A 20,804-nucleotide genomic window follows, 5' to 3' on the forward strand; every position below is an offset into this window, starting at 1 on the left:
GTTACAGGAAGAGCTAGATAAAATGATTAATGTTTTGTTTGCTTGGAAAATGAATTTATCATTTATGTCATATTATGCACAAGACTAGGGATATGATTATGATATGAACATGTAAGAAGATACCAATTGAATACATGGTTAACTCATTGGATGACTATAAGAACATTCTAAGAGTACATAAAAAGAACTAAGAGAATATATATGAGTTAATCAGTTTAGAAGAAGATCTTTATGTAAAGAGTTACACAAGATGCTAACTTCAAGATATATATATATATATATATATATATATATATATATATATATATATATATATATAAAATTATGAATTATAACTGGATTATGACTTCATTATGGAATGAAGAGTAAGTTTTGGTAAAATGAGATCCAAGCAAAACATAGTTGCACAGCCTACTATAAAATAAGTTTACACTAATACTTTTGAAGTTGTAAGCAAGTATGATTGTATGAATTTGTTCATTGAAAAACTAAGTGGAGTCCTTCCATTCAAGGATAGCCTAGTAGTCTTTTATGAGTTTAAGGGTATACTTAATCAAGCTAAGAGACTCTAAATCACATAAGAACACAAATCATATTGTTTGGGATATTTAACTATAATTGGGATAAAGTTAAATATGGAGATGATAGTATTCAAAAAATCCACACAAATTCAATTTAGTAAGACCCATTAATAAAGTCTTTCCTTAAGCTAAGTATGAATCATCACACTTTAGCTATAAGACTTTTTTATTCTATAAATTAGATTTGATTTGGATTTAGTATTTGGATATTGAAACAATATAACAACAACTATTGTACCGTTTTGATATATTGGGATATGCACATCAATACTTTTTGCGCTCTATATTAACATGCTTAATTCGTGAATAATCATATTATTATAAAATTTAATAGTCGGTCATAACTTTAGGAATAATTATGAAGTAAGACTAATATGAATTGGATTGGTTGATTTTTACCAGATGAAAGTATGCAAGTGGTTGTAACCAAGATTCATAGGTACTTGTTAGAGAACTAGTATTAAATAGACACACATCAAGATCACCTTATGGATCGCTTTTATAAGTGATATTTAATAAAAGCTACTATCTTTTTATCCTTAATACCTGAGATACATAGTGAGACTTAAGTGTATGGGGTGCTATGTTTTGATATGGTCAAACGTTGATCCTTAATCGGGCAGTTATAAAGCCTTTTTCATGTGTAGTGTGAACTATGCAAGAGGCTTATATAGTCAAGATGGAATTTGTTCCTCTTATGTGTTAAAAGTTAGACATTTATCGTGTGGTACCCAAAGTTGAACACTGAATGAGATTGATTGTAATCCAAGTATCATATTCAAGAAGATGTTTGTAACAAAGGGATGACTGATAAACTTACCTTATCCATAAATTGTAGCTTTGAGATTTTAGGAATTGTATCTTGGTCAATGGTATTCATCTTCATATGTTATTGGGACAGTGAAATGTTGCTAGATGTTCACCATTGTCCATATCAATCTATGATGAGTCTTGTGTAAGTGGGAGATTGAAAGATCATTACGCCCTTGAATCGTTATAGAATGATATTGCTAATGACATGATATGATCCTATATTGTCACACCTTACAGAAAGTTGCTACTAATTGATTATTAATTAGTATAATTTTATTTTTATTAAATATACTCAACACTTGTATTTAATTGGAAATACATTATTTTATGAAAATAGTATATTATCAACATATTCCGAATTATTGTTTCTAGGAAATAATATTAAAGAGAACAAAAACTAAGTGAAATATCATATAGTATAATTATTAATATTGTGTACAACATTTTGGACATTTAGTGTAACTATTTAGTTAGGAAATAACTAACTAGTTAAGATAATGTGCAAAACACTCCATTTGTTGACTTTTAGGCCTTAAGGTCGTAAGTTGCTAGGAGAGGGAAATAGGTGGAGTGTGTTCTTGTATCTTACACTTACACACTCTTTCTTTCATGCCATACATTCATTAACTACTTAGTTTGACTTGGCTCTTTGGTGCTAGTATGTAATGAAGTGTAAGTAACCAAAAACTATGAGTTTTTGCTTCATGTTATCTTCCTCTTTGGGCTGCCAAAACCGAGAGGTAGCATGGCTCATTCTCTCTTCTTCATTCTTGCAAACAATGCTAGAAATGAAGGCATGTATGTTGTTTCTCTTTAATGTTCATTTGTTATGAACTCTTAAAGCTTAAGAATATCATATATACAAGTGAAAACTAGCATGTTTTAGTGGTCTATCATTGCTTGGTGGATATTTACAGAGAGCTTCTTCTTTGGAGCTTCTTGCTACACATCATCAACTTCCAATCTCCCATGAGAATAAAAGTTTTCAAAGGTTATAAACTTTTCCTTCTATGGTTGATTGAATCTTTCCTAGCTTTGCAAAATCATCTTTGGTGGGTAAAATGATTTTAGTTTATTCGAACATAAAATTGTTTCCGTTGCTAAACGTGTAGTTTTGACTATTTATTTCAGACTAATTTTTAATATAAAAAAAATAGGTATATCATGAATATGCTACATTTGTCAAATCATTCACATCTACACAAGACGAAAAATGAAGAAACTTCAATGTAGCACAAGATTCAACAAGAATGGTGAAAGAGCATTTAGTGAAAGAGCATTTGGTGTTTTGAAAAATGTTGCCACATAGTGAGTCATCCGAACGAAGCATGGTCTCTAAATAATATAGAAAAATATGTATGCGTCATATTACATAATACAATTTTAAAGGACCAATGTAAAGTATTTTGTAGCTTTGATGAAGCAGATATTAAACCTAGACTTTAAGAACTACAAAATTGATCTACAACAATACCAATGTAATCGGCATGAGAATGTAACAAAGAAACGCATAATAACTTTCTTTCATATTTTGTTGAATATATACCGACGAGGCTATCTAGTGACGAAGATTTAGATATATATATTTTTTTATTTTAGGTTTATCTTGTAACATAAATTATTATTATTATTATTATTATTATTATTATTATTATTATTATTATTATTATTATTATTATTATTATAAAATTTATAAGTCTTTGTTTTAAGTTAGCAACAAGTTTTAATATTTGTTTCTTATATTTGTTGTTATAAAATTTAAAACTTTTGTTTAAATTAAAAATAAAAATAACGATGTAAGATGAAATATGAAAAAAAAGAATCTAACATAATTTAAAATCTTGAATGGAAAATAAAATAGAAAGTGACATCATGCTAACATGTCACATAATTGATGAAAAATGAATGGAAGAGATAATATATAGCCCAAGTGGATAAATTAACATATAGCCCAAGTGGATAAATTAACATTTGATAAAGAAATTTCTCCGACAAACTATTTTGGATGCACTTAGTTGGATGTGATACCTTTGGTACCATCAGGAACAAAGTCATGTCATATCTGGTACAGTTAATTAGTAGTTGATTCTAGTTAATGGAATTCATGCTCCTTCTTTCTTATTCTTGTAATATACAATCTGCATCAATATTAATATCAAATGTGGGGATGAGAATGAAGGAATGATCAATTTGTGGTGTATAAGGACAAAGAGAAATTTGATGTAACATAAATGAAAGCAAACAAAGAGAAATTTTATGTAACATTAAGGATGAGAAGGATGGGAAGTATGTATTCCCATCACCCTTAAGGTGTATATCATAGATTATTTTTTCTTTTGATACTTAAAAGAAAAAAATTATATGATTGGTCCATGTGATTTTCCAGAAATATCATGTAATAACAGCTATAGAAACTTCTACATCATGTAAAAATTACATGGTTGGTCCCTATGATTTCATTTTGTTTCAAAATTCATCTCAAACTTACTTTTATACCCTTGATTTATTTATTTTCATGTTTTATTTCTTTTTTGAATATTAAAATAATTTTTTATTTATTAAAATAACACTGCCTAACCCTAACCCTAAGGCAACCCACCTAGGGATGAGCAAAAAGGAACCAAACCGGAATCGAGTATGCAATACAGTTAGGTTTTTGTTTCTTCAATTTCATATTATTTTTTTTGGGTTTGGTTATTTAGGTTCTTGGGTCTATGAGTATCAATTAATTCAGATTTGGAAGTGGTATATAAAGGGACTCAAGAAAAAAAAATCTTCATTTTATTTTATTCTTTCCCTCCTACTTCCTCGGCCATATTAGTTTATCCATTCTCATGTGTGTCGTCTGACATTTGTCATAACCAAACCAAGATCAAGTTCCTTTTTTTTTTCGAAATTAAGATCACAAATCAACAAAAGATCAAGTATTTTTTTAAGTTCATTCAAGTTTAGTAGAGAAAAGTGGAAGTATGAAAAATGAAAGTCTTGGCCTGCAACTATCAAATCCGATATACGGAAGAGTTCTTCCATTTAGGTTAAAAAAACTTATGAATAGGTGCAAAAAAATAGATAGTATGAAAAATCAAAGTACTATACAATTCAAATAAGAAATTTGTAAGGAGGAAAGTTTCTACTTGAAAACGTGATGCAAAAAGAATAAAAATGCTTCTATTAACTTTGTTTGTAGTGAGTGAACTATGTTTTAAGTTTGTTGAAATTGAAGCTTTTGTAGAGTTTACTCGAATAATTAATGGGAAGGTCGTTTTGCCATTGCGACATAAGCTTTCAAAAGATGTTGCAAATCATTATGTTTATGAAATAAATAAGTTGAATTTTTCTTTAATAGTCCACTAAACATGGTACATTTGATCACGGGCATTAGGAGTATCCCGTGTCAAATGGTCTGTTATATGGTAGTCACCATACACGTTATTGATGAAAATTAGGTCACGGATGAAAAAATCATTAACCCCATAGATAATCATAAGTAAGGATATTAGAATCATCACCAATGCGATGAGCACCACACGACCTCCAATGATAAAGCAATAAATTTTTTAATTAAAAAAATACCAAGCATGTATAATGGGCAAACACTTCCACATAAGATGTATGACTTATATTCTCAACCTTATTGTGAAAGATAGATTGAGTTACAACAAATATCATGTACAGTGTTTATAAAATGTGGTACCATTATATACTATCCACACACAACGGATCACAAGGATTAAAAAAAAGCATGAAAGAAGTTTGTGTGGAATAAACAAAATTTATGTGCAATTGTTGTCCTACATTGTGGAACTCGACTTATGAGTTGCAAAAAATTACCATACTATTCATAGGTGTACTTCTCATGTATGAAGTTGAACTTAATTAGCTAATTATAAATCATTTTGTTTTAATTATAAATCATTTTGTTTTTTCCAGTATTTTTTAGATTTTTTTTGCTCATAAGGCTGCTAGGAGTGGACTGCGGTTTGTAACCGCATTCATGCCACCTGGACCGCAAACACCGCCCCCGGGAGCGGTTCCTGCGGTTTTGGCCACAGTGTGGCTAGAAAAGACCGCGTGTTGTGATTAGTTGTTGCATCTTTAACCGTTAAACGTTCTTGTGTCTGAATTTAATTTATTTATTTATTTATTTTACTTATATATATATATATATATATATATATATATATATATATATATATACTTACAATTTTTTCCCTAACATTCAACCAAAATCCTTACACTTTTACTCTCTTTTCCTCTAATTTTTTTGAAAATGTCTTCTTCCAAAAGGCTCAACAAAGAAAAAAGACCCGTTAAAAACACCACAACCCCAATACATTTATTTGATCAACCGATTTTTTCACCTCCATATTACACTATGGCGATATGCTTCCGTATTTTCCATAACGACCAATTACCACAAACACTACCACAACCCGACACAGATTTTAATCCATTTGATTTTTTGTCTCAACCCAAGTTTGTTCAACAAACACAACCAGAAACAATCGTTTCTGATTTTGAACCGGAATTCGTTATAGAAACTCAGACCACTCGAGCAGCAATTAAAAGAAAAGAGAAGACGGAGGCTAAATGTTGGGAACCCCTAGAAGTGTTAGTGGTGGCACAATCTTAGATCGATATTTCAGAAGATGCGACGGTTGAAAAAGACCAAAAGCATGATCGCTTTTGGATTCGCGTTTTACATAGGTTCCATAAAGGAATGAACCATGGAGAATATTGTTCAAAACATCAAGTGTACTCGAAATGTGGGAAGATGAACAAGGAAATCATGTTATTTAATGATTTGTATAACAACATGAAATATCAATGGAAAAGTGGAGAAAGCGATGATGTGATTTTGAGGAAAGCACTGAAAGTGTATCAAAAAGAAAACCTGAATGCTTTCAAGTTTCTTGAAGTTTGGAATTTTGTGAAAAATAATAAGAAATTGCAAAGTAGCAAAACATCAGACGAGCATATCGACAGTGGTTTAAAATACAGCAGAACATCTGAGTCCGACCACACTACATCAGATGTTTGTGTTCAATTTGATTTGAACGAATATGAACTTGTTCCAATTTCACCACCTTCCCGACCAATGGGAAGAGACAAAGCAAAAAAGCAAAGGCAAAAGCAAAGCGTCGGATTCAGTTGAGTTGAAAGAAATGGGGGCCGACATGAAGGGTATAAAAGATAGAAGGACAATACTTTGCAAATTGCTTCTGAAAGAGAGCTTCGGAAACAAAGGGACAGCAACATGCAAGTACTATCGTTCGACACATCGAATATGACCGGGGACGAGCTTCAAGTTATTTTGGTGATAAATGAAGAAATGAAAAAACATTTCGCAAATCGTGGCTAACTTCTAGTTTTTTTTTTCAAGATTTTAATCGTTTTGTGTATGTGTTTTTTTTTTAAATAAGTTGTAGGTTTTATGTTTCTAATTTGCTTTTCTAAATTTTTAGGTTTTTTTTTTTATGTTAAGCAATATATGGTATTTGTATTTTTAATTAATGAAATATTATCTTTTTAAAATCATGTTTTTTTATTAAAAAATAAGTTTTATTAAATTAAAATAGTTTAAAAAAATAATAAAAAACAATAAAAGAAAATAAAAATGTGACATCACTTCCTTGGTGTGGCAAGAAACCACACTTATGTGGTAAAAATGACGTGATTTTTATGTGACGGAGAAGGAAGTACAGTATCGATGACACCACTCCCTCTAACCTAACATGTCCCTCATAATGTTGTGCATCATCATCATTGGTTCTCTGTTGCTACATTTTAAGCTCAAAAAACCACTTTAGTTGGTATCCAAGTTACAAAACCCTATAAATGAGCTATTTATTTTGTGTATAACTTTTAGTGTTACTTTAAGCAACTGTTTCAATTTGTGGAGAAACTTTAGTCGACTTTAAACAATAGCTGAGGTTTTTTTTCAGCATTTGCTCTTTCACTTAACTATATTTTGGGATCAAGATCGGTCTTAATTGGTTAAGATTTTGCTAAGTTACACAGACTAAAGCACTAAAAACTGGTTGGTGGGGATGTTTTTTTAAAAGTACTTTTTTTATATGTTAGATCCTTCGTTCGAAGATTATGTTAAAGCTCCAACAATGAAGATTTTCTTATGTGCAAGGGTTTGGTTTTGTTTGACTAAAACAGAGCTTGCGTCGGCAGCTTAAAAACCATTGGGACATCTTTGTTTTTAGAGAATTTGGAAGTCTATAACCAAAGTATATATAGCCAAATCCCCATTCATCAAATAACCAAAAGAATGGGAATTTGTAAATTCCCATTCATCAAATAATCAAAAGAAAAAGAATGATTGAAGCAAATGATCATAATAAAAATTAAAAAAAAAATACAAATTTACAAAATAACCATGACTTCCAGTAAAGTGCTGATGAGGATGCATCATTACAACGAGATGCCCTACAGATATGTTTTAAGGAATAGTTTTTCGCTAAAACATAACCTAATAACAATTTTGATATTTGTTTTCTTCTAAATCTAACAACGTATCACATTTAGCAAATATCATTGATTCAAAGTAACACGTAAACTATAAAAGAACGAATCTAAAAAATAGACATATAATTTAGGGAAAATTTCACATATATCCTTGCAAACATTAAGAATTACGTCTATATCCTTCCAAAGTTCATAATTACGTATATATCATTCTTAACCTATTAAAATCACATTTATGTCCAATCTTATAATTTAATGAGGTATTAATGAATTTAATACAAAAAAACATATTTAAAAATCAAAATAAAAGATGATTGTACTAAATTACCCTTTACAAAACTAAATAGATTTAATTAGCATTAAACCTAATTAATATGGCAAAACCTAAACACGTGAATTGTAAACCCCAAAACGTGAAATCTCCTAACTTTTTCATCACGTTTTTTCTTCTACAAGCCGTGAGAATTTCTCTTTCGTTTCTTGGAATATCGCTGCTAGAATAATAGTAGTAAATCACATTATTTCTTCATATCAGGTTAATGTTATTCTTCCTTCGATTAATTTTGGTTTTAATTAACTTTTTGCATTCGATTAATTTTTGGTTCTGTATTCAATTATTTGGTTTGCAATAGACAGATTATTGTCCTCCTCTTTGATGGATAATGAGGTTAATGCACCAAGATGGGACATAAGTGCTCACTCACCCGTAATTGAGTAAGTTTTTATCAACAGTGGATGATATTTTATGTTTCCCTTCAATTTTACTAATTGTTTTTTTTTCATTGTGGTTATCAGACAAGTAATATCGGAATTCAAGTTTAAATTGAAATATGGAGGCTTCTTTCGGTTAGTTAGGAACTCATGTAGGCAAGTGTATTGCTTTGGATCTACAAAGTGTCGTTATATAGACACATTTTCATACGACTTAAATCATCTAGTTGAAGAGGTGAAAAGCCACTATCCATCACAAAGCGATATTGTTTTGTCAATAGTATTTGTTGATAAATATGCAAAAGAGCAATGCTTTATTGAACTTGATAATGGTAAGACCTTCATGGTGATGCTAAACATGTATAATGAGAATAAAGAAGTAACAATTTATGCGACAACCGAAAAATTAAGGTATAACCCTAAACCATTAAGTTGTCAAGATAAAGTTATTGATGAGTCTGATGATGAAAATGAGATAGACTCGGTTTGTCCAAGTCAAGAAAGTTATCATAGTCTTCATAGTTCCGATAACGAATATGAGCTTTTAAATTATGGTGAAACTTATGCATATAGTAAGATGAATCAATTTATGAAAGTGAATTCTAAATTCCCAAGTGTAATTGCTTTTAGAAGAGCATTAAATCATTATGCACTAATAAATGAATTTGAGTATGTCATTGAGAAAAGTGATTTGACAAGACTTACAGCATGTTGTGGAGATAAAGAGTGTAAGTGGAGAATTCATGCTTCTCTTACACAAGATGGGGTTACTTTTGAAGTAAGTATTAAATTTGAGAAATACTAAATTCTTCAACATTGTTATTATGTTAACAGAATTATATGTTTTTTTTTGCAATTTTGTAGGTAAAGAAATTTGTAGAAATTCATTCTTGTACTCGAAGCAACAAGAGTGGTAACAAACATGCCACTCAAGGATGGATTGCTGATGTTGTCACCGACAAGTTGAAATCTGAAGGCGATGTCTCTCCTGCCGACCTAAAAAAGTGGCTTATGCATACCTACAATGTTGAAGTACCATATATGATAGTCTTTAGAGGAAGAGAGTAAGCTTATACTGATATGTATGGCAAGTGGGATGATTCTTATGTAAATATATATGATCTCAAACAAGAACTTGAAAAGAGAAACCCAGGAAGTGTGGTGGAGATTGATTTGCAAATAGTAGGTGAAAAGAAACATTTCTTACGTTTTTTTATATCATTAACAGCATGCTCTAAGGGGTTTCTTGTTGGTTGTCGTCCTTACATTGCGCTTGATGCTTGTCATTTGAAAGGGAAATTTAATGGTGTGTTAGCCGCTGCCACAAGTATTGACGGTAACAATGGTATGTTTCCAGTAGCCTATGGTGTGCTTGAGGCAGAGAATACAAAATCATGGACTTGGTTTCTCACGTCACTACAAAAAGCGATTGGTACACCAAATGGTCTTGTTATCTCCTCTGACATGCAAAAGGGGTTGGAATTAGCTATTACACAGGTTTATCCTAATATTGAGCATCGAGAATGCATAAGACATTTATGTAGCAACTTCAAGAAACATTTTCGAGGTGACTTTTTCATGAGCAAGTTATGGGAGGCTGCAAATACCTACTTTGTTAGTAAGCATGATAGATTGTTAAATGAAATTGCTACTAAATGTGCAGATGCAATTTCATATTTGAATGAGAACCATAAAAAGATATGGAGTAGAAGTAAGTTTGGCACACTTGTTAAGTGTGATTACATTACCAACAATATTTCAGAAAGTTTTAACTCTTGGGTAGGTGACATACGCTATAAACCGGTGCTTGATCTCCTTGATGCAATTAGAGAAAAGCTTATGGAACGATTTGACAAGAAAAGGAGTAAGGTGAAAAAATGGAAAGGACCATTAGTTCCAAAAGCAAAGAAGTATCTCAAAACAATCACTAAGGCAAGTTAAGGAACTATATACATACATAATTGTTTTTGCATTAAACATATATATTTTTCCTAATATTAGTTTGTTCTTGTTTTATTTTCTCATGTAGAACTTGGGTGAATATCAAGTTTGTAGAAGCAGTGATAATAAAGCAGAAGTGAAGTTCAAAGGATATCGTTGGGATGTTGTATTGGATGAGAAAAAATGTAGTTGTCGAAAATGGCAAGTTACAGGCCTTTCCATGTGTGCATGCAGCTGCTTTTATTGCTTTCACAAGGGAGCCAAGTTGGGACAAATATGTTGATACATATTTCACAGTCGACAAGTTTAAAGAAGCATATGCTTTAGAAATTGGTCCGATGCCCGGAAAAGATCAATGGGTGAATATAGAGACAGTCGATAAGATATACCCTCCTATTATAAAACGACCGCCTGGACGACCTAAAAAGAATATAATTATACCACATGATGAGCCCAAGAAAAGACACAGATGTCCCCGTTGTGGTTTATATGGACACCATCAAAGGACTTGCAAAAATCCTACGTCTCAACATTTTGATGAAGCATCCTCTAGCAAGAGGAAAGAACACAAAAGATCATAAGCTTTTGTTATGAGTTTCATTACATTTTAGTACTTTAATTTTTCTATAAGGATTGTTTAATTTGTTAATTTTGTTGTTTGGTAGAATTTTCATTAGACAAAACATTTAAAATTTGATTAGATAAATATATTTTTATTTTGGGACCATTTGTTTAATGAATTTATGCCACAGGGATTGTTTCTATAATATTTTTGTGCACCGGGACCGTATGTGTAATGTTTTTTCTGAAACATGGACCAAATCTGTAATATTTTTGTGCACAAGGACCATTTTTAAATGTTTTTATGAAACATGGACCAAGTATGTAATTGTTATTGGGCATAAGGACCATTTTGTGAAGATATTATGCCATAGGGACTGATAATGTAATGTATTTCTGCAACATGGACTCTTTCTATAATGTAATTCTACCACAAGGACCATTTTGTAAGGATATTATGCCATAGGGACTATTTCTGCAATAGTGACTGTTTCTATAATGTATTTTCAGCCATAGGGATTGTTTCTGTAATGTATTTCTTCCACAAGGAGCATTTTGTAACGATATTATGCCATTCGAACAGTTATGTAATGTATTTTTGCAAAAGCAACATATCCAACATGTTACCAAATGCATTAAATAGAAAAACCAGCATGATGCTGGGAAAGTTACAATATAAACAAAATAAAATTCTAAAACAATAACACTTTATTTTGACAAGACAACAACAACACCACCAAAATAACACTCCACTTATGAGACAACTTCCTAATTCCTAAAGAAATAACACCCTACTAATTTTTTTACTTTAATTTTAGGGTCGGCTTCATTAGCTCTCTTTCTACCAGAATTTCATGTAGATGAGATCTTAGTGATAAGTCAGCCTCATTTTCCACCTTGTTACCAGAGCTCTTTGATTTCCAATTTGCATTTGGATATTTGATGTTCTCACGACCCAAAACAATACAAGGTGTCCACCATTCCTTCGTCGACAAATATATTTATCCAAAACTCTTAACACCGTATAATGATTCGTTTAGTCTCACTAAACATAAGAAAAAAAATATTGGTATCTGCACTATCGATAAGCCATATCATTGTAACAATAAAACAGTATTACAAGTGTATTTTTAATTTCTTACTTTTTGTTACAATATGGACCAACCATACAAGTATAAGGATAAAAAGACCATCTTTGGCTCCATGCTTTGATGCATAATCATAGTTGCATTCATGAGAGGTGTAGATACTCGTTAACTTACTAGCAGAAAACATATATTCCCTTCCAAAAATAGTTTTATGGAAACTGATAGTATTGATTTGGGTCCACACGACCTTTTTATAAGATATTTGACAAAAAATCAATATAATTTTCTGAAGATTTTGCATAATTATTCAAGTAATCTAATAATAAACATCTATATTGTAACTACATCAAATTGAAGATGGAAAAGAATATATGAACCATGTGTACTTTGAATGAAAATGGGGACTAAATTGGCCATCCAATCTCTCACTTGCATCCATCACTTGTTTTTTTGCTTCTGTAAGTCAACATCAAGACGAAAAACATAGAAAAAGTTAAAGATTTGGCCAACAAGATTTCTTCTAAATTTTAATCATGTGAAATAAAAATAGAACAGAAACTGAAGAAGAATAAGAAGAATGAAAAAGGAGAAGAATAGGAATGTAGAACAGATTTGGATGATGGAATTTAGTATGTATTCGTAGGTATATGTACATGTTAGTGCTAGAGTGGTACGTACAGACTTTGTAGAAATCACAAATTGAAATAGTGGTACGGACTACACAAACAAACGTTATAGAAGATGATTTCAAATGGAGTATTATATACCCAATTATAATACTCCGAATAAAAAATTGAACACCGGTGTGTAATATGGTTCAGTGAATCAGAAGAATTCAGATTCTCTTTCGACATTCCAAATATCGGCTTATCAAAATCATAAATCGATGTGTCGGCGTATTCAATAATAAGCAATCTAATCTATGCACATTAGCTTATTCACAGCAAATCCCTAATTTATAAGCGAATAACACATACAAAATTAGACATGAATTTAATACCTACTTATACTTGAAATTGAGGCTTGATGCTCCCACATACTTCAAATTGAGGATTGGCACTTCAATTGATGGCCATCGGTGATAAGAGGAGGGGGGATGTGTGGATGAAGATTTTTCTATCGTGAAGAACATGGTTAGGAATTTTCAAGGCGTGAAGGACGGCAATGTAGCTTGCCGGTGGTGGTAGCCGGTAGAGGGCTAAGAGGGAAGAAGGTTAAGAGGGAAGAGGGTGACGCCGTGAGGGAGACCGGAAGATAGGAGGAGGGGGAGATGAGTTCGATTTTTTGGGGAGGAGAAAGGTCAATTTGGGATGGATTGATCGAGGTTCAAGGGAATCATTTTTTTTTTATTGATTTACGATTTCTAGAAAAAAAAGAATGATATTTAATTTGAATATAATATGTAAAGGGTATTTTGGTAAATTTATCTGTATTTATCATTTTTAAATATATTTTTTGATAGTAATTTGATTAATATTTCATTAAATTATAGGATTTGATATATATGAGAATTTAATATGTTAAGAAGGATATATAGATAATTTCGAACTTTGGAAGGATATATACGTAATTCTTAATGTTTACAAGGATATATATGAAATTTTCCCAATAATTTAAGAAATAAATAAATCATGTTTTAACCAAGAATAATTTCTCAAAGATAATCATTTGAAGAACAGATTCACAATAATCTTTGTAGAACCATACACTCTCCAGAAAATTAAAATTTTATATTTTGTCTTCCCTCTGCCACGTCATTTCCGAGTTTTCGTGATCATTTTATAAAATTGTGTTTTTATTGGTTCCTTGCTTCAATCCCTCCCTCCCCTCCCCTCCCCTCCCCTCCATTTGGTTATTTGGAGAATTTTCTTTTTTGTTTATAGGTAACAAAAGTTGCCCTAAATTATGACAAGTCTTGTGCGATTTCACTACCTTTATTTTGAAGTTTCATTATCTGCAATTAAAGGTTGAATTTCTTATATATACATATCCCATGTCTACACCAGATTTTGATTTAAATAACGAGTCTTTGGTTAAGGGCTTGAAACGAAAAGGAACTTGTTTACAACGTACAACAAAATTAATAATGTGAAAGCTCGTGTATCGTCTCAAAAATGTCTAAAGTCAATATGTGGTTTGTTGTGACGACTATAATGATTTTATGATGATTATCTAAACGCCTTTCTACTGTTCTACAAACCAGCTTATGTTTGATCTCCTATCTTGTGTTAGACTATTTGTTTAGTGGGAATTTTTTATACCGCTAAAAGATCACAAAAACCAATTAACTAACTTAATTTCCAAAATATGTTATGAAAAAACAACACAATTTGTTTAAGATCTAAAAAAAATAAATATATTCAATTAAAAAGTTTTGTTAGATGTCCTTATTGCTTACTATACCAGCTTCAAAAACCATAAGTCTCAGCAAGTATGAAGAGCAAAAGATATTGATTTCCGACCAGATTAACACCTTCCTTCTCATAAAAATATTCAGAAAGAGGTTGCCTGAATTTCCGATCGATAAACATAAACTTCTTTAGAAATCCGTACAAATCAAGAAACGAAAAGGGGTCTAAGATAATCGTTCATGTTAGAAAAATAAACATAAACGCTAAGATCAAAACTTCAAATCACACAACAAAATTGCAAACAGAAGAGCTATAAGAAGCAAACGAATTAGAAGCTAAGTTCAACAAAACGATAAGTATTAGGAAAGGAAAAAAGCTCAGAGAGTTGCTTAATGTGCTCAACGAACAGCCTCTTTCAAGACTGTTCTCATACAAGAGGTGTCAGAATATAAGCATCGATCGTCACAGCCAATTGTTTCTAGAATCATAAATCAAAATCAAAATCAAAAAGAAAAATAACACACAATTGAATCAAATCCAAATAAACCTAATAAATAGATCATCTGAAGAATCGATGATTCGAAAGAGCAACCCAACAGTTGATTTATAGAGCGAACGGAGGCGTATGCGACGGCCATCAACGGCGATTCTAGGGTTCCATTGTTAGCAATTGTTTATCAAGGCCCAAATATTATCCACAGTGAGCCTTAAGTTAAACTCAAAATCAAAAAGACTGTAGAACGGGTCAAATTGTTTGGATTGTTTTTGAGTAATTGATATATTGAATTATTGATATAGATATTTAATAACTAACTAGATGGGAACCTATATATTTATATATTAATTACGTAATTGTATACGTGAAAGCTTTTACTAAAATTTGGTTAATTGAATAATTAATTATGAAAATGTATATATAAAATCTTTTGCCAAAATTAGGTTGCAAAATTGTTGATTTAACAAATTGGATGACGAATACAGTATATAAATTTTCTAGTCTGAATAACGATAGTTATTTTGTCCAACCAATTTGACAATTAAAATTAGAGATGAGGGTTTTGACCGTAAAACCAAACCGGAACTGGTACTAGTTGGCACCGAATTAGGTTAACATATCCAATTATTGGTTCTTACTTTTCCTCTTATTTGGTATTTTGTTATATCGGTTTCGGGGATATCAATTATAGGGTAAACCAGTCCAAAGAACCGGAACTAAATGTGTAAAAGGCTTTTAGTTTTTACCCTTAGATCACATATGATATGGCAACACACCCCTGGCATGCTGATTTTTGTGTTGTACCTAAATAAGCATTGTGTTCTTGATCAAGCTCACTTGGACTGATGGCTTGGTTTTATTAGTAGGAGGTCAATATGAGGAGCAAAGGAGGATCAATGGGTTCCTTTTTTTAGTAAATTACAACGACATGATTAATGTAAATTATAAAACATGACTTGTGCATTTAGTAGTTCACAAGTGATAGATGTAAATGAATTTTGATAAATTATTTTACTACAAGAAAAATTATTTGTCATTGAAGAACTTCTTTTAGTCCACGACCTAAAGTACGTTTGGTATTGCCCTGTTTTGTGGTGATTATGCTTTTATGATTGTATGATTTACTACTTAATGTTTAAGGTTTCTGTGTTTAATGTTCTTGATTCAAAAGGTTTTTAAACCGAGGTCAAACAACATCATGTCATTAAAAATATTAAAGTTTACCAGTTCTATATGATAGAAATAAGGATGTGGAAATGAGGATTTTGAAGGCAAAATGCAGTTATCAATAATAAGCTAGGTGTAGTGTCGATTACCGAAAAACCAAGGGAAAAATATTACTTGTTTGAGTTTAAATATTTATGTTTCTTTTACCTTATAAAATATTTACTTATTTTAGTTTATAAAAGACATTATTGATCATACATCTTTTTCTTTAATTATAAATATCAAACTCTATAACTTTGAACATCAAGTTTCGGATTCACATATCTTATTTTGTGATTATATAATCTCATTCACATCTTGGAAAATTGTGTCATTCATCAATTCTAAAACTAAAAATTCGTATGAATCTTAAAACTAAAAACAAACTCTATTATCAATAAGAAACATAGAATTTGAATACCGGAACAAACGAACAATTCGAATTGTATGTATTTTTATTATACTAAAGTTTATAGCCAAAATGAAAATTACCCTAAGACCAAACACAATTAAAATTTATCATCGGTTATCATACAACTACAAAAAGAAAAATAATAATTTGATTCCATGACATATACTTTTAGGGATCTTGATTCACCATGAAGGTTACAAACTAAAGAAATACAAAAAGATAAACTACTACCGATCTAGATCCGGATATCGGGACACATGTCCTTTTTTTTTTTTTTGATCCTCCAGAGATATATACAGATATCTGTGAAGGATCAAAATCAGTCTTTCTATGAAAGACAAAAAATGGTAAATTAGACCGGAAGGATACCTTCCCCGACAAAAAGTCCTACAATTAGTATAACAAGGCCGGTGCCAATGCACTGAGTTGGAGTCATGTATGTTTGTGAATAAGCAGAAAGTGTGATTCCTGCACCTACAACTCCAATCATCAAAGCTTTCATCTTGTCATTCATCATCTTCTTGCTCTTCAATTCTATAGATCAAAGAGAAAGTCAACTCAAGTTTCTGACGTAAATTAAACGAAGATATGAAATGACCCAAATTTGGAAACATTTAAAACAATAAAGTCAACTCGTGGAAGCAAGAGAGAAGTTTCATTTGAGGGTTGCGGTGTGCGTGTGCCCCTCTAAAGTTTCTAAAAGGTTGGTATAACTGGTCCCTTGATTACACGTTATATTGCAGTTTGGGATTGTTTTTGATATACGGGTCTTTTATAGAAATAATAGTATTCTCTACACGATTGGTCCTATGATTTAGGGTAATTTTTATTAGGTAATTTTCAGGTTTGATCCTTAATTTAATTTTTTAATTCGGAAGGTTCCTACTGTTCGTTTTTGATACGCACTTGGTCTCTATCTTACCTAAAAAGACTATTTTGCCCTTGATTTTTAAAATTTTTTTTAAATAAACAAACCCCAACCATACCCACTTTATATTACCTTACTTATCTCACCATTTTTCTTATTTAAATAATAATTTTTTTAAGTAAGATAAAAACCAAACGTGTAACAAAAACAAATTCTAGAAACCAAACATGTAACAAAAACAAATTCTAGGAACCAAACGTGTAACAAAAACAAATAATAAGAACCTTCCGAGTTAAAAAAAATAAGTTAAAGACCAAACATGCAAATTACCCCAAACCACTGTTACCATTCGTGTAAATTACTTTTATTATTATTATATGCCACCTCTTTTTACTTGTTTCAGTTTTTGAGCCGATTTTATCTATAACTAATTACTTTATTTATACACCGTTCTTATATGTCATTTTCTACCACTCCTTAAAATTTTTACAATGTGGGTGCCTCTTAGATGCGTCATTTTTAAACCGTTCCTATATGTCATTTTCTTGTTTGTAAAGGATTGATAAGAGTTTCTACAAACCATTTTATGTTGGATTTCTTATCTTATTAAGATGTTAGATTATTTGTTTACTATAAATTTTTCTATACCGTTACAAGTTCACAAAAACCATATAACTTAATTACAAACATAATTTCCAAAATAAGATCTAACACAAAATATGTTGCAAAGCAAGAAAGAGCAACAAACTTTTTATTTAAGATCTAAAACAAAAAAAATTCGATTCAATTAAAAAAGTTTTTATAGATGTCCTTATTGCTTACTATACCAGCTTCAAAAACTATTAAGTCTCAGCAAGTATGAAGAGCAAAAGATATTAATTTCCGACCAGATTAACACCTTCCTTCTCATAAATATATTAAGAAAGAGGTTGCCTGAATTTCCGATCGATAAACATAAACTTCTTTGGAAATTCGTAGAAATCAAGAAGCGAAAAGGGGTCTAAGATAGTCGTTCATGTTAGAAAAATAAACATTAACGCTAAGATCTAAACTTCAATTCACACAACAAAATTGCAAACAGAAGAGCTATAAGAAGCAAACGAATTAGAAGCTAAGTTCAACAAAAGGATACGTATTAGGAAAAGAAAAAGGCTCAGAGAGTTGCTTAATGTGCTCAACGAACAGCCTCTTTCAAGACTGTTCTCATACAAGAGGTGTCAGAATATAAGCATCGATCGTCACAGCCATTCGTTTCTCGAAGCATAAATCAAAATCAAAATCAAAATCGAAATCAATAAACACACAATTCAATCAAATCAAAATAAACCTATCAAATAGATCACCTGAAGAATGATTGATTCTAAAGAGCAACCCAACAGTTGATTTATAGAGCGAACGGAGGCGTATGCGACGGCCATCAACGGCGATTCTAGGGTTCCATTGTTAGCAATTTTTTAGAGGCCCTTTGAATTATGACATAAAGGCTTTACCAAGGCCCAATATTATCCATAGTGAGCCTCAAGTTAAAACTCAAAATCAAAAAGACTGTAGAATGGGTCAAATTGTTTGGGTTGTTTTTGAGTAATTGATATATTGATATGGATATTTAATAACTAATTACGTAATTGTATATGTAAAAGCTTTTACTAAAATTTAGTCGCCAATTGGTTAATTCAATAATTAATTATTTAAATGTATATATAAAATCTTTTACCAAAATTAGGTTGCAAAATGGTTGACTCAACGAATTGGATGACGGATACAGTAGATAAATTTTCTAGTCTGAATGACAATAATTATTTTGTCCAACCAATTTGATAATTGACATCAGGGATGACGGTTTTCACCGTAAAATCAAACTGGAACTAGCATCGGTTGGCACCGAATTAGGTTAACCTGTCCAATTATTGATTCTTACTTTTCCACTTATTTGGTATTTGGTTATATCGGTTTCAGGGATATCATTTATAGGGTAAACCAGTACAAAGAACCGGAATTGGACGTATAAAAGGCTTGGATCACATACGATATGACAACACACCCCTGGCACGATCGATTTCATGTCGACTAAACCGTTCCTTCCTCTCCAAGATGTGATCAAGAAAAATTGGAACTATACAATTCATATGGCCGTTTTTGTTCTTGGAACTTGTAACTCGGAATAAATATATAAAAAATAAGCCAAGTAAATATGCTCATATTATATAGATTTGTTATGTACTTACCGTAAAGCCAACCCAAAGTTTATACTGTTGCAATTGGAATCAATACTCCTGTTGGAATTGGAATCGATATTGTAAATAAAGGACAAGTAAATATGCGTATAGTTCATATTAATAACCCTTGCATTTTAACAAACGTATCAAATAGCTCCTTTTATACATTTTAGGCATTAGAAAGTCCTAGGGTTTTTTTTTCCGGTTTTGTTTCATTTCCCAATGCCTTTTTCGGTCATAATCGGTTCCAAAAACGATACAACCGACCCCAAGCTGGAACCAGTTCCCTTATACTGGTCGTTGATTCTAGGATTTATCACTTTTCGGTATTTGATTATTATTGTTCCATAATCAATACACCAATATGACATATTCCCGTTTTTCAAATGTTTTTTGATATATATATATATATATATATATATATATATATATATATATATATATATATATATATATATATAATTTCTAGAACTAATTTTTAAAAATAAACAAAATAAATGTCTAATATAGCCATGGAAACCGAGGTGGACTTGTATGTGGTTTCGATTTCGTCATTAGAATTGTGATTTCATCAAAAAAAAAATATTAAAAAATTGACTTTTGATATTTTAGAATGACAAAATCGCATATGGTATCCAGCATATGTGATTTCTTCTCATCAAACTCATATGTGGTTTCCTATCCTTAAATGAAAGGGAAAATGACTTATGAAGGTAAGTAACTATTTCGATTGTCCACATATAGGTAATATTATTTTTTTTGTTCTCATTAATGGAACAAACTTGTCAGTTTTGTTCATATTAAGGTAATATCACCGGCTATTACCGGTTTTTGCTTATGTGGCAGCCATCTGGCACATGAGTTGAATACGTTGCACCTACATGGCTTTGTGCTTATATCATCTTCGTTTACAGTATAAGAAGTCATTCAAGTACACCCGATTTTGAACCCTAGATCTACGATGGCTTCTTCTTCCTCATCTTATTCTTCAAAACGACAAGATGATTTTCAAGCTGATCATCCATGTGATTGCAACTTACCATCTCGTGTGAAGACTTCAAGAACCCCTGACAATCCTGGAAG

At 31.2% G+C, this 20,804-nt stretch overlaps 2 protein-coding genes, 2 long non-coding RNA genes and 4 other non-coding genes across 8 annotated transcripts; 2 read left to right on the plus strand and 6 right to left on the minus strand.

Moving 5' to 3' along the window:
- The first annotated feature begins 8,421 nt into the window (after positions 1-8,421).
- On the plus strand, positions 8,422-10,501 carry LOC145040164 (uncharacterized). Its single transcript, XM_078988136.1, has 3 exons — positions 8,422-8,585; positions 8,667-9,360; positions 9,447-10,501. Exons 1-3 carry the CDS (start codon positions 8,527-8,529, stop codon positions 9,648-9,650), a joined length of 957 nt encoding a protein of 318 aa, XP_078844262.1. The 5' UTR covers positions 8,422-8,526; the 3' UTR covers positions 9,651-10,501.
- Positions 9,663-11,104, plus strand: LOC145040964 (uncharacterized). The gene is made up of 3 exons (XM_078988844.1): positions 9,663-10,514; positions 10,612-10,708; positions 10,758-11,104. The coding sequence occupies exons 1-3, from the start codon at positions 9,663-9,665 to the stop codon at positions 11,102-11,104; spliced, it is 1,296 nt and encodes a 431-aa protein (XP_078844970.1).
- Positions 11,105-11,972: 868 nt separating this feature from the next.
- On the minus strand, positions 11,973-13,466 carry LOC145040166 (uncharacterized). Its single transcript, XR_013679869.1, has 3 exons — positions 13,173-13,466; positions 12,559-12,628; positions 11,973-12,129 (listed from the first exon to the last, which is right to left on the minus strand). It is a non-coding gene; the product is annotated as an uncharacterized LOC145040166 (long non-coding RNA).
- A 1,086-nt stretch (positions 13,467-14,552) lies between these two features.
- On the minus strand, positions 14,553-14,682 carry LOC145044735 (small nucleolar RNA snoR77). Its single transcript, XR_013681678.1, has one exon. It is a non-coding gene; the product is annotated as a small nucleolar RNA snoR77 (small nucleolar RNA).
- A 215-nt stretch (positions 14,683-14,897) lies between these two features.
- LOC145044726 (small nucleolar RNA snoR1) lies at positions 14,898-14,993 on the minus strand. The gene has a single exon (XR_013681670.1). It is a non-coding gene; the product is annotated as a small nucleolar RNA snoR1 (small nucleolar RNA).
- A 1,774-nt stretch (positions 14,994-16,767) lies between these two features.
- Positions 16,768-18,963, minus strand: LOC145044169 (uncharacterized). The gene is made up of 2 exons (XR_013681237.1): positions 18,849-18,963; positions 16,768-17,171 (listed from the first exon to the last, which is right to left on the minus strand). It is a non-coding gene; the product is annotated as an uncharacterized LOC145044169 (long non-coding RNA).
- Positions 18,310-18,440, minus strand: LOC145044734 (small nucleolar RNA snoR77). Its single transcript, XR_013681677.1, has one exon. It is a non-coding gene; the product is annotated as a small nucleolar RNA snoR77 (small nucleolar RNA).
- LOC145044725 (small nucleolar RNA snoR1) lies at positions 18,656-18,751 on the minus strand. Its single transcript, XR_013681669.1, has one exon. It is a non-coding gene; the product is annotated as a small nucleolar RNA snoR1 (small nucleolar RNA).
- Positions 18,964-20,804: the final 1,841 nt, after the last annotated feature.

Source organism: Lactuca saligna, chromosome 4 (genome assembly GCF_052625555.1).
Source record: "Lactuca saligna cultivar CGN05327 chromosome 4, ASM5262555v1, whole genome shotgun sequence".
NCBI classification, from domain to species: domain Eukaryota; kingdom Viridiplantae; phylum Streptophyta; class Magnoliopsida; order Asterales; family Asteraceae; genus Lactuca; species Lactuca saligna.